This window comes from Chinchilla lanigera, unplaced genomic scaffold, assembly GCF_000276665.1.
Source record: "Chinchilla lanigera isolate Chin_1 unplaced genomic scaffold, ChiLan1.0 scaffold00085, whole genome shotgun sequence".
NCBI lineage: Eukaryota > Metazoa > Chordata > Mammalia > Rodentia > Chinchillidae > Chinchilla > Chinchilla lanigera.
The window spans coordinates 9,011,103-9,023,832 of NW_004955486.1; the positions used below are offsets into that span (position 1 = coordinate 9,011,103).

The window sequence follows — 12,730 nt, forward strand, 5'->3', positions numbered from 1 at the left end:
TGCTGATAAAAAGGGGAGAAAGAAAAACCAGACAAACCAGACTCCAGGACAATTTTTAAAATGTACAGCAAAGAGCTCTACTCTCAAAGAAGGCAACAAATAGGAGGGAAAATATTTGTAAATCACGTAGCTGAAGGGACTTTGATCTAGATCTATAGAAAACCCCCAGCACCAACAAAACAATGACCCAACTTAAAAAAGGGCAAAGGCTGTCTGTGGTTTGTACTTTGAGTAACGTCTTGGCCATTGTTTTGTCACACTGTACACTAACTATTGTTATTTTCTAATTATTTTGTTATGAAATTTTGCTCCATATTTTTTACAGAAATGTTTATTTTATTAATATCTACTTGTATTACATTAAAATAAAAAAAAAGGAGAAAATAATAGCTCCCCTTTAATAAAGATAAGAAGAGAAGGTCAAGGGAAGTAGGTATAGCGCCCACATGCAGTTCTGGCCCCTCGAGAGGCTGAGGCGGGAGGACCCAGACCAGGGAGGCAGAGGACAGCCTGGGCCACTGTCTTAGTTACTTTCTCACTGCTGAGACAAAAATAACTGACACCAAAGTTAAAGGAGGAAAGGTTTATTTCAGCTCACGGTTGGTAGAGGCTCCAGGGCAGGGCAGCCTGGCCGACCGACACCGCAGAAGAGAAACAGTTCATGGCAGGCAGAAGATAGCAAAGCAACCAGGGGCCTTAGCAGCATCTTTCTGCCCTTTTATATCTTATCCAGGCTACTCAGGGCGGGGAGCAGGCACCCTTAGTCCTAGTGCCCTTGATGCTAGCGTTGCACCACGAATCAGTCCCAGCGTCACACACTCTAGCTCCAGGCACCTCTGAAAAGGCCCCACCTCTGACCACATGAAGCTTTGGGGGACATCCAGACACAGCCATGACAGCCACCCAGCAAGATCCCACTGTAAAACAGACAACAACAGCCACCACAAAATCCCACAAAAACAAAACAAAAGCCAAAAAGGCAAAGGGTTCGAAGAGACGTTTCTCCAAAGAAGCCAGTAGGCACGGGCGAAGGTGCTCAACATCCCTGGTTACTAGGGAGGTATCAGCCAGGCCCCAGGAGATACCCATTAGGACTCAGCCTGCTGTCGAAAACAAACAAAACAGAGAAAATAGCAAGTGCTGGGGAGAATGTGGAGAATACCGGAACCCTTGGGGCCGCGTGGTGTAAATGTGAAACGGCGCAGAGTCCACGGGAAGCAGTGTGGCAGGTCTTCATCACAGAGCACACCTACAATCCTAACATCTGGGAGGCTGAGGTAGAGGGACGGTGAATTTGAGGCCAGCCTGGGTTCCATAGTAACATCTTGTCTTAGAGAACGACCCACAGCCAGCAGTCCCTCTTCAGGGGAAGAACTGCCATGGGCTGGTGGAGACACCTGGACACACCAGGACCGTGGCTGCGACACTCACACCAGCTAAACGTGAAAGCAGCAAGGCCCCACACAGGGTGGCCAGATAAGGGCAAAGCACCCTTTCCACAGTGGCCACCACTCGGCTGCCATCAAGGAGCCTCAGGCGGTGGCCGCCACGTGGCTAGGTCCCGAGGACACAGTGCCGGGGGACATGAACCATCACTAAAAGCCAGAAATGACCTGAGTCCACTTCTGCGAGGTCCCTGGAGGAGTCAGAGCCCCACAGAGAAAGGGCAGTGAAGGTTCCCAGTCAGGGTTCACAGGACAGGAATAGGTGTTCATGGGGTTCCGCAGAGGACGGAGCAATGGCTATACAACTGGAACACAATCACTAAACTACACATCTAAAAATGGTTCAGATGGCAGATTGTGTTATATAGAATTTTTTAAAATAGAAAAAAGCTGGGCATGGTGGAGCACACCTACAATCCTAACATCTGGGAGGCTGAGGTAGAGGGACGGTGAATTTGAGGCCAGCCTGGGTTCCATAGTAACATCTTGTCTTAGAGGAAAAAGAATGGAAACTGACTGCCAACATCATATCAAATGGGGAAAAACTGAAAGCTTTCCCTGTAAAACCAGAAACAAGGCAAGGATGTCGCCAGGAACACAGCTCAGCAGCACTGCACCAGCCTGGCAGGCGCTAGGTCCTGAGTTTCATTCCCGGTACAAAGAAAAAGACAAGGATGTCCACCATGACCATACCTGTTCAACACAGTCCTTGATACATTAGCCAGAGCAATCAGGCAAGAGAAAGAAATAAAGGGATACATATAGGAAAGCAAGAAGTCAAAGTGTCACTATTTGCAGGTGACATGATATACTTACAAGACACAAAAATCTCCACTAACAGACTTCTAGAATTAATAACCAAATTCAGCAATATAGCAGGACACAAAACCAACACGTAGAAATCAGTAGCATTCCTATGCACTAATAATTAACTCATTGAGAAAGAAATTAGGAAAACAGTACTGTTTACAGTAGTATCAAGAAGAACTAAATACTTAGGAATTAACCTGACCAAGGAAGTGAAAGATCTCTGCAACAAAAATTACATCACACTGAAAAAGGAGATAGAGGACACCAGACAATGGAAAGACACCCTGTGTTCCAGGACAGGCAGAACGAACACAAAGTGGCCAAACTCCCAAAACTGATATAGAGATTTAAGGCAATGCCAGTCGACATACCAACAGCATTCCTCACAGATCTAGAGAAAATAACCCCAAAATTCATATGGAACCCAAAGAGACCCGAAATAGCAAAAGCAATTCTGGGTAACAATAGCAAAGCTGGAGGCATCACAATCCCAGATTTAAAGTTATATTACAAAACGATGGTGTTAAAAACAGCATGGTCCTGGCACAAAAAACAGAAATGTGGATCAATAGAAAATGACAATAATAATAGTAAACAGAATAGAAGAAGCAGAAACAACCCCAGTCACATTAAACTACTTAATCTTTGACAAAGGACCCAAAAACATACACTGGAAGAAAGACAGCCTCTTTACTAAATGGTGCTGGGAAAATTAGATATCCACATGCCAGAGATTGAGTCTAGATCCATATTTGGATCCACGTATTTGTTATGGCTGTGTCTAGACATAGCCCCAAAGCCTCATGCAGTCACAGGTGGGACTCCTCAGAGGTGGCTGGATCTAGAGTGTGTGATCACGGGTCAAGGGTGTGCAATTACTAAATTAGTCCACTGATTGGTTTGGCATGGTTCTGGTTAGGATTAACTACTGGTGCCCCACCTTGGGTGTGAGTGCCACCTTCCCTAGGGGGATGTAGCTTGGGTAAGACACAAGGGACAGAAAGAGGGTCCCTATGGTTGCCTGTCCTTGGTTGTTGCTTGCTGCTGCCTTGGGCCTGCCCTGTCGTGGACTGTTCCCCTCTGCGATGTTCCTCTGCTGTGCCTCCCTGTCTTGGAGCCAGGCAACTACAGACCGAAACCTCTGCAAACCGTGAGCCAAATAAACTGTTCCTAACTTCGGGCCTAAGGCACTTTGTCTCAGCAATGAGAAAAGTAACTAAAACAACATTAAACTAAATTCAAAATGGATCCGAGACCTAAGTGCTAAAACAGAAACACTCAACCTGCTGGAGATAATATAGGTAAAACTCTTGAAGACACAGGCGCAGGCAAGGGATTTCTGGAAAGAATCCCAGTGGCGCAAGAAATCAACACATGGGATCACATCAAATTAAGAAGCTTCCGCACAGCAAAGGAAACAACCAAAAAGTGAAGAGACAACTGACCGAATAGGAAATAAATTTTACCAGCTACTCCTCAGACACAGGACTAATATCTAAAATATATAAAGAACTAAAAAAAAATTAGACCCAATAAATAAAAAGATCTAAGTAAAAGACCCAATCAAAAAATGGGCAATTGAAATGAACAGATGCTTCTCAGAAGCACAGATGGCCAATACATACATGAAAAAAATGTTCAACATTGGTAGCAATTAGAGAAATTCAAATTAAAACAATACGGAGATACCATCTTACTCTAGAAAGAATAGCCATCATCAAGAAATCAAATAATGCCAGGTGGGTGTGGTGGCGTACACCTGTAATCCTAGCACTGAGAAGGCTGAGACAGGAGGAACCCTGCGAGTTTGAGGCCAGCCTTGGCAACACAGTGAGTTCAATACCAGCTTGAACTATGTAGTGAGACCCTGTCCCAAAAAACTGAAAACCAAAAAACAAACAAACAAGAAGTCAAATAATAACAAATGCTGGCAAGGCTACAGGGAAAAAAGGACCCCTTCTACACTGCCGGCAGGAAGGTAAACTTGTACACCTGTACAACCACCGTGGAAATCAGTATGAAGATCCCTTAAAAAATTAAAAATAGAAATCACATTTGACCCAGCTATTCCCCTTCTAGGACTCTTTCTGAAAGAGCTGAAATGTCATGTTACAAAGACACATGCACACCCATGTTTATGGTAGCAGGCAATGCCCCAGCCAGTCTGTTAGCTGCCCAGGTGACAGTTCCTGTTACCTTTCCTACTACTACCGTCTCCCAGAAACAGCTGGGCACCGTGAGGCATCAAACATAGCGGCATAATTCACAACTGCTACATCCTGGGAACAGCCTATATGCCCATTAACAGATGAATGGATGAAGAAAATGTGGTACAGACAGGCCTAATTTAAGACCGAGCCAGGTTCCTGCGAATAGGTCATTAAAGGAGTATATCATATGCACATTACAATATTCACAACAAAGAAATGCTCAAAGGGAACTCCAACTTGATGACTTCGTTTGTTTTTTTGTTTTGTTTTGTTTTGTTTTGTTTCCGGTACCGGGAATCGAACTCACGAGGTCACGCTTGCCAGGCAGGCACCCTGCAGCTGAGCTAAATCCCCAGCCCCTTGATGACTTTGTTACAGGGCCTTGCTTTGTAGTCCAGGCTGGCCTCAAACTCACTATGTAGTCCAGGCTGGCCCCGAACTCCCAGCGATCCTGCTACCTCAGCCTCCCCAGTGCTGGGATTACAGGCGTGCATCACCGTGCCTGGATTTATTTGCATGACTCTTACATGCAGTGCTATAATGTATAAGAGAACAAAAAACTACAGCACTGTACCGTACAGTACAATCAGCAAAAAAATTACAGTACCCTATAAACATGATGCACTGGACCAAAAAAAAACAGCCTCTATAAACAAGACATACAGAACTGTACAGAAAAGATGGGTCGAGAGTCCACAGTGCTCTGTTGTAAACTTGAATAGTTGTTAAACAGGTGTGGTGGCACACAGCTGTGATTCCAGCATTTCTGAAGCTGAGGCAGGAGGATCACCTTGAGTTCAAGGCCAGCCTGGACTATATAGCGAGATCCTGTCTCAAAAAAAAAAAAGAAAAAAGAACAACAACAACAAAAAAAAATGGAGAGATGAGGGAGGAGGGCAAAGGGATTAGAAAAAGAGAATTGAAGAAAAAACAAAACCAGAGCTGCTCTGTGCTCATACCAACTCCCAGCATAAGCGCAATCCTAAGCACTGCAAACACGCAGCTCAGAAGGAGACTGCTGAGCGCAGGAGCCAGGCGCAACAGGCCACACAGGATGGGGCTCGCCACGGGAAATGTCCCGAGGTGAACAGGACCCAGCCGGCTGTCAGGGGCTGGAGCGACTGCCCCCGCGCAGGGGGTCGTCTTGAGGGACGCACGCTGGCCCTATAGAGGCGGCGGCTGCCAAGCGGTGTGAATGCACTAAACACCGCTGAGCTCTTCCTCCGGGTGTTTAACACGAGTGCTGAGAGCACTTCACAACTGAAAACAAAACACCCGAGGTCTCCTGAGTGGGAGCCAGGTCAGGGTCTGGGCCCACACTGGGAGCAGGGGGAGACCTGGCCCCAAGGAAAAGGAAGGAAGGGGAGAGGGGAAAGAAGCTGTACCGAGTGACATCCAGGGGGCGCTGTGAGTGGGGTGTGGCAGGCACTGCACTGCAGGTTGTGGCATGGGGCCTCCTGGGGACGACGGCCCGCCCCAGCCAGCCAGCCCTCACGGAGCCCTGCAGGGGTTCAATTCAACCGGCCATCCACTTCCTGCCAGTCTGGTCCTTGTCACTGGCCCTCAGCAAATCACAAACAAGCACCCACCAGGCGCCAAAGTCACAGTCACCTGTCCCAGGTCACCGGAGCAGGGTTTTCCTGTGCTGACGCAGGGTGACCATAAGGCCAAAGCATCGCCTGCTGGAGCAGCAGAGCCCAGAGGCCTCTGACTCCTGGCATCTAAATGCCGAGACTCAGCTGCTGCCCAGCCAGCCAGGGGATGGGCACTCAGGGTGGGGGACAGACACGCCGCCCACCATGCTCCCCCACAGGCTCTCCAGGAAGTTCCAAATGCACCAGTGTCACAAAGCCTGGAAAATCCAGCCCCATGGCTCATCTCGAGAACCCTCAGGTACAGGACAGTCCTGCCCCCTGCTCAGGCATGCTCTGCATTCCCCAGCACACTCCTGTCTGCCCTCCAGTAAGGCCTGGAACCACGACACCCTGTGACTGCTCTCGAGCTTCCCACTCCGGCTGGGTGTGGCCGGTATCAGCCCAAGGGAAGAGTTTCACAAAGGCCCAGGGCTTCCCCTGTGCCCAAAGGTACTGGGGCCACCTGGCTCCAGGTGGGTCTGACAAACAGTCTTGTCACCTCGGTCAAAAGTCATCCAGGTGGCAGCAGCAGATGGTGTTAAATGTCTGTAATCCCAGCACTCTGGAGGCTGAGGCAGGAAGACTGTGAATTCCAGGGGAAACTTAGCAACTTAATGTAACTGTATTTCAAAATAAATAAAAATGGGCTGGGGATGTAACAATGTCTCCGCTTCAACCCCCAGTACTGCGAAAATTCATCCAGCTGGCAGCAGACATAGGTGGGGCCCTTCTGCTGCCCAGCACCCTGAAGGCCGAGGGGTGCAGCGAACAGGACAGACTTGCCTTCCCTCCCCATAAAGATACCCTTTCCAGGTGCCTGTCCCTCCTGGGGAATGCCAGCACCACACCACAAGAGACATCAGCAACAGGGACCCCGCAGGGAGGAGCCCCCAGCCCCAAGTGCCAGCCACCTATTCCAAGGCCCCACAGGCTGCTGGGGCTCAGAGGCAGATTCCGCGCCACAGGTGCTGGGCCCCCAGTCTCTCCAGGTCCCCACGTGGCCCCCGTACCACTCTCTTCCCCACAGCCTGGGGCCAAGGATGCCCAGGAGGCTCCAGCCCATCTCCCTGGCTGGCCCAGCTGCCTAGAAAGCTCTGCCCAGTGACCGAGCCCCACTCAGCGCTGGCTCCAGGATGGTCAGACATGAGCACAGGACCCCTCAGAGCCCATTGCCCTGGGCCCTGCTGCCACGTCCTCACCGCAGACCTGTGTGGACAGAAGCAGGCCCGGTACAGGCTGGAGAAGGGCAGGAGGTCAGCATGCTACAGTGATGCCATCCCCACCTGGTGCCTCTGCGCCTCTGTCCCTCCTGGCGCTTTCCTCCTGCTGCTAAGTGAGCAGCTGCCCCCGCCCCTACACAGACCCCACACACGAGGTGGCCTAGGACACTGGCCACCATGCAAACCCCATTCGCAGTCCCAGGGGCTGACCATGTTCCCAAAAAAGCACCCGCCACCCCCACTCTGCACAACAGATCAGCGCTTCAGCCCGACACACGGGGCGTGAGGTGAAGGAAAATCGAAGCACTCACTGTCTTCTCCGGGACAAGGCATGCCGGGCTGCTCAGGGATGCTTGGGAAAACTGGATAGAAAGAAAGGAAGCGAGAGCATTAGTGCCCTTGTAGTCTGTCCCCACACTGTCCTCCTAAAGCCCTGCCCTGTGTTGGGTTGACCAGATGTCTTTCCACACAAAGCACTCAACACAGCACCCAGGAGGACCTCCCTGGGGAGATTCCTCTAAGCAAAGTGTCCTCCCTGCCAAGCCCATCCCATAAGGCTTCAAAAGCCACTGAAAATCCAGGCAAGAAGGCAGTCAGGGCATCTAGAGGACAAGGCTGTCGGAGGAAGACTACTGATCTCACCAGCAAACTCACGTGGAAAGGGGCTGCAGTCACCTCGGAGACTGACAGTAAATGCCATTTCTCCACATGCACGAGTTCAAATTTAACTATTATAAGATATACCCTGGACTTCTACAAATGACTAAAACAGGAGCATAGAAAATATTGAAACTTGGTTAAAATAAGTATTTTCTTACTCGTGAATGCTTAAAGTACCATAGCTTCTACGTACAGCAGGCCAAATAAATGTATCTGTCACCATAATAAATACGTGGCCTCGATTCGGGTTTACGTCTAGAACTACATCTACACAAGGGCTAAACAGTTGGGCTTTTTTTCCAACTACTCAGACTCCATAGCTGGCCCCTGGCACAGGACCCTACAGAGCCAGAAGTGGACACGTAGGGGGCAACCACACCTGCCAGGCCCACCATGGGCCTGGGACACCGTGCAACTGGACAGGCCAGCCATAAGCCCAAAGCCGAAATGCCCAGAACTGAAGGCTCCCCCAGGGCCCACCTGGCTCTGGTTTAGAAAGTCGAGCTTCAACCCTCGGTACCAAAGCAGAAAATAGCAGGTGGCGGGGAGCCCCCAACCCTGCCCTCACGTGCCAGGCCCTGACCGGCCGCCGAGCCCTCTGGGCTCCATGACTGAGAGAGCAGGTGAGCTCCACTCACCGTGGATGATGAGGCCCTCATCCCTGTGCTGACGGCCCAGGCGGAAGGCCTCCTCCAGCTCCATCTGGGAGGACACGGTGCAAGGGTCACCTGGGCAGGGCGAGAAGCACACTGAGGCCACCACAGTGAGGACAGCGGGTCGGGGCGGCATCGGCTCTACACTCCGCTGTGGGTTGAGGTGGGCAGCATCACTGCCTACAATTGGCCACCCCAGGTCAGGCCCTGAAGGCCAGCTAGTGGCCAGCTCAGGACCCCCTGGGAGGCAGCCTGGTCACCTGCAGCCCTGAGGGACCCGGAAGCAGAGCAGCCAGAAGGACTCTTCTCCTGGGTCAGCCCAGACCCCATGAGAGGCTCCTGCCCTCTGGGCCAAACAGGGACCTGGAGCTGCATGAGGCCACCCCGCTCCCACCAGATGGGCCCCCGACCCATTGCGCCATTACAAACATTGGGAGCATAGAAAATATTGAAACAACATGTATTGAAAAACACATGTTTTTAGACATGTGTCTGGGATTGAGGAGAATCTAGGGAGACAGGGAAGGAAACAGATGCAGAAAAACAGAGGCAAAGAGGAACAGAGAGATAGAAAACCAGAGAGACCGAGAGACGTCAGGGAGGAGGAGAGTGGGACAGGCCGATGCCGTGGCCTGGCTGTGCCTGGCTGGTCACTGTCTATAGAAGCGAGAGCTCACCCTTCCAAAACGACCTCCCAGGAAAGCCCAGGGCCTGAGGAGGGGCAGGGGGCAGGTAAAGACCTGCCCCCAGGGGCCTCACCACCACTCCACGCACTCAAGGCCAAGTCCACCCACAGCAGGGACATCCCGCCCGACGGCCACCTCGCCTCCCTCTCCCGGGTTTCCATTTATGCCCAGCTGTGTCTCTTTCCAGCTGTCTTCCCGGGAAAGCAGCTCTAACGCCTCCGCCCCGCAGCCCAGTGCTCCACGCAGGGCAGTTGAGGGAGGATGGACAGGCTACCTTCACTGTCCACCCACTTGAGGGTGAGCGGGTGCTGTGGGTGCAAGCCGCACATGTCCCGCACTTCTTCACAGAGCTCGTGGAAGGTCATGGTGGCGTCCACACTGGTGATCAGGATGTCCCTGCAGCAAAGTGGACGTGGAGCTGTTAGGGTCACACTTGAGTCAGGCCACGCGCTGAGTTTTGACTGACCAAACGATCAGCTAGAAAAAGGAAATGAAAGTTTCCCAAAGACAGCAGACAGCCATCCCCTCAAACACAAAATGACCAGACTGGGGACCCCCAGCTCTGTCTGTGAGCAGGGTAGACTCACTGGATGGCACCCCCTAGCATAGCCCTGCGTCCCTTTCCAGTTCTCCACAAAGGTGCCCCAAGTGTGAGCCCATTGATTCATGCCCATGAACTACACCCCAGCCACTTTTTTTTTTTTTTGGTTTTTTTTTTTGAGACAGGGTCTTGCTATGCAGTTCAGGCTGGCCTTGAGCTCACTTTGTAGCCCAGGCTGGTCTTGAACTCACAATGATTCTCCTGCCTCAGCCTCCCGAGTGCTGAGATGACAGGTGCGCGCCCCCACACCCAGCTTTTATTTTATTTTGAAACAGGGCTTCCCTAAGTTTCCCAGTCTAGGCTTAAACTTGCAGTCTTCCTGCCTCTGCCTCCCAGCGCCCTTGGGTTACAGGTGAACAGCACCACACCTGCTCAGAGGCAGCAGTTTTTTTGTTTCTTTGTTTTTCATTTTGTGAGTACCAGGAATCAAACTCATGCTTGCCAGGCAGGTGCTGCGCCACTAAGCTATATCCCCGGCCCAGAGGCAGCATTTTTTAAGCCCTTGGAGGAATGACTGGACTGACCTCAGTGTCTCCATTGTGACACAATTCCAAGAACTTTTTGTTGAAAACTGAGTCACCGATTATCATTGCTTCTTATCTTTTCATCTCAAAATGGGATCGGAACCAGGTTGTCAGGAGATGCTGAGGTTCCCAGCCATCTGTGCAGGTCGGCCCTTTCCTGGTGAAAGGAACCAATGCCGTGTCCCAGGCAGGGGAGGGACTTGCTAGGGTGTGACTCATTTTCACCTGAAGTGACAGGGACCAACCTCTCCAGCTCATTAAAATTGTGACACCAGCCCCTTCTGAGCCTGACTGCTCTAGAACCTCCCAAGGGCAGGAGCAGGAGCGAGGGTTGCCTACATCACAAATCTATGTACCCAGAGCCTCTGTCCCAACACAATAAACAGAGCAACTGGGAGCCCTGTCCCTCTGCAAGGCACCCAGCGGGCCTGCTGGGCTGGCCACAGACCTGCCTCCCCTGGGACCGGCACCTTGCGGTGGGTGGACTGAGCCGCCACCCCTTCTTCCACACTGTCACCCAGCATCTGCCCTGGAGCCCACTCTCCACAGGGACTGACCCTGTCCTCCCACAGCCTGCAGGCCCATGCCAATGAAGAAATAGGCCATCAGACAGGCTCGAGGCCGCGCTCCCACTCACAGCTGGCAGGTGGCATCACTTAGATGGGATACATGCTCTGCCCAGCATGTGCCAGCCCTGACCCCAAAACCTCCAGAGGTCAGGGTCTGCACCCTTTTACCTTTGACCTCTTCCTGCCCTGCCCAGTCCCTCAACTAGAGACCAGGCAGGCAGCCGGACACTCAAGGTGATCTCAAGTCTAGGGTGCCTGGGGGACAGGAAGGGGAGGGGAGGCCAGCACATCATTCTTGGCCATCTCAAGAAGGGCCCCAGGACGACTGGGTCCCTGTGTCACCCAGACCCACAGCTTCCATCTGAGGGTGGGCCACCGTGAACACCTCCCCACAGCATTGCCTAAGTCTAACCCCTGGAAGGTGACCCAGGGCCACTTCCGGGGAGGGGCGGAGCAGAGGAGGGGAGGGAGGGGAGAGGGGAGGGAGGGAGAGACTGGAGTGGAGGCCACTGAAGGGGGAAGAGAGGAAAAGGGTGGAGGGGAGAACAGGAGGGTGGGGGCTCCGCCTCCTGGCCAGGGAAACTGGAGTCAACAGGTTGAATTACACCGTAACCAAAGCGCTCCCAGGGGCTGGCCGAGGCACATAGCCCGGGGCCGGGGAAGGGCACAGCCCCTGGCACCCGCCCCTATGAGTCCCTCGTGACTTCCTACAGGGCGTCTGCCCTCGGTTTCGACGTCCCAGGCTTGCGATGCTGTCAGTTGCTGCACAACGACCACCATCCGGGCCCCCCACCGCGCTGGCCGCCTTCTCCACCGGCCCGGGGAGAGACTGCTGACCTCGCCCTCCTCTTCCTTCTGGCCGTGTCACCGCCCACACCCCGAGGACACCAGCAGCCAGAGAGGCAGGGCTGGAGCCTCGAAGCGGCCCAACGAGGAGACAGTTAAGCTCCCGGGGCAAACCCTAGGGCCAAGCAGCTGCCCAGCCTGACGCCCCCGCCACTCTTGGGGTCAGAGGGCACTGGCTGCCAGTCGCCCCTGCCCTTCTGTGACTTGTGCTTTGCAAGGACTGACCAATCAGCCCCCAGGGAATGCTGCGGGCCTCTGCTCCCCTCCCCAGCGCCCTGCGATCCTGAAGCACCGGGCCCCAGCACCCCACAGTCTACTCCGCCGCAAGCGATCCTCTCGCTGCCCCGGGGACCAGCTCCCCACACCCCGGGCCCCGCGCAGTGACCCGCGAGGTGCCCACCCCATTCCAGGGCGCAGCGCCAGCAGCCCCGACGCCGGGTCCAGCGACCCAGTGCAGCTGCCAGAGACCCGTCACAAGCGCAAGCGCGCGCGACTTTCACGGGGATCCCAGGCTTTTCTCAAAGGAGGCGTCTTAAATCCAGGGTCAGCTTAGATGACCCCGATTTTTAAACATGGGCCCGGCGCAGTCGCGCACACCGGTAATCCCAGCTACTCGGAAGGCTGAGGCAGGAGGATGGCAAGTCACTTAGCAAACACCGGGTCTCAAAACAAGAAAATGCCGTGGGGCTGCAGCTCAGCGGCGCAGCGCCCGGTTCTGTCTCCAGTACAGCGGAAAGTCGCCAAAGTTTTCCAATTGGGCGGAACTTTTCATCAGTACAGGTCTGTGGCCCTCGCGTCCCCGCCAACTTTCCGGGAGGCCGCCAGCGCGGGGCGGTGCTCCCGTCGGTCAGCACCGGCGGCCCGTCCCGCGC

At 53.1% G+C, this 12,730-nt stretch overlaps 1 protein-coding gene across 2 annotated transcripts in view; it reads right to left on the minus strand.

Annotated features, from left to right (window-relative positions):
* The window catches only part of Prkcz (protein kinase C, zeta), a gene marked incomplete at its 5' end in the record, with an annotated part of 74,124 nt that extends 63,524 nt beyond the window's left edge, over nt 1-10,600 (minus strand). Inside the window, 4 exon segments of one of the 2 annotated variants that reach the window (XM_005404177.2) lie at nt 7,631-7,681; nt 8,618-8,707; nt 9,593-9,714; nt 10,444-10,600. In XM_005404177.2, the coding sequence (XP_005404234.1) occupies nt 7,631-7,681; nt 8,618-8,707; nt 9,593-9,714; nt 10,444-10,457 (277 nt within the window). 2 annotated transcript variants of the gene reach the window in all.
* Nucleotides 10,601-12,730: the final 2,130 nt, after the last annotated feature.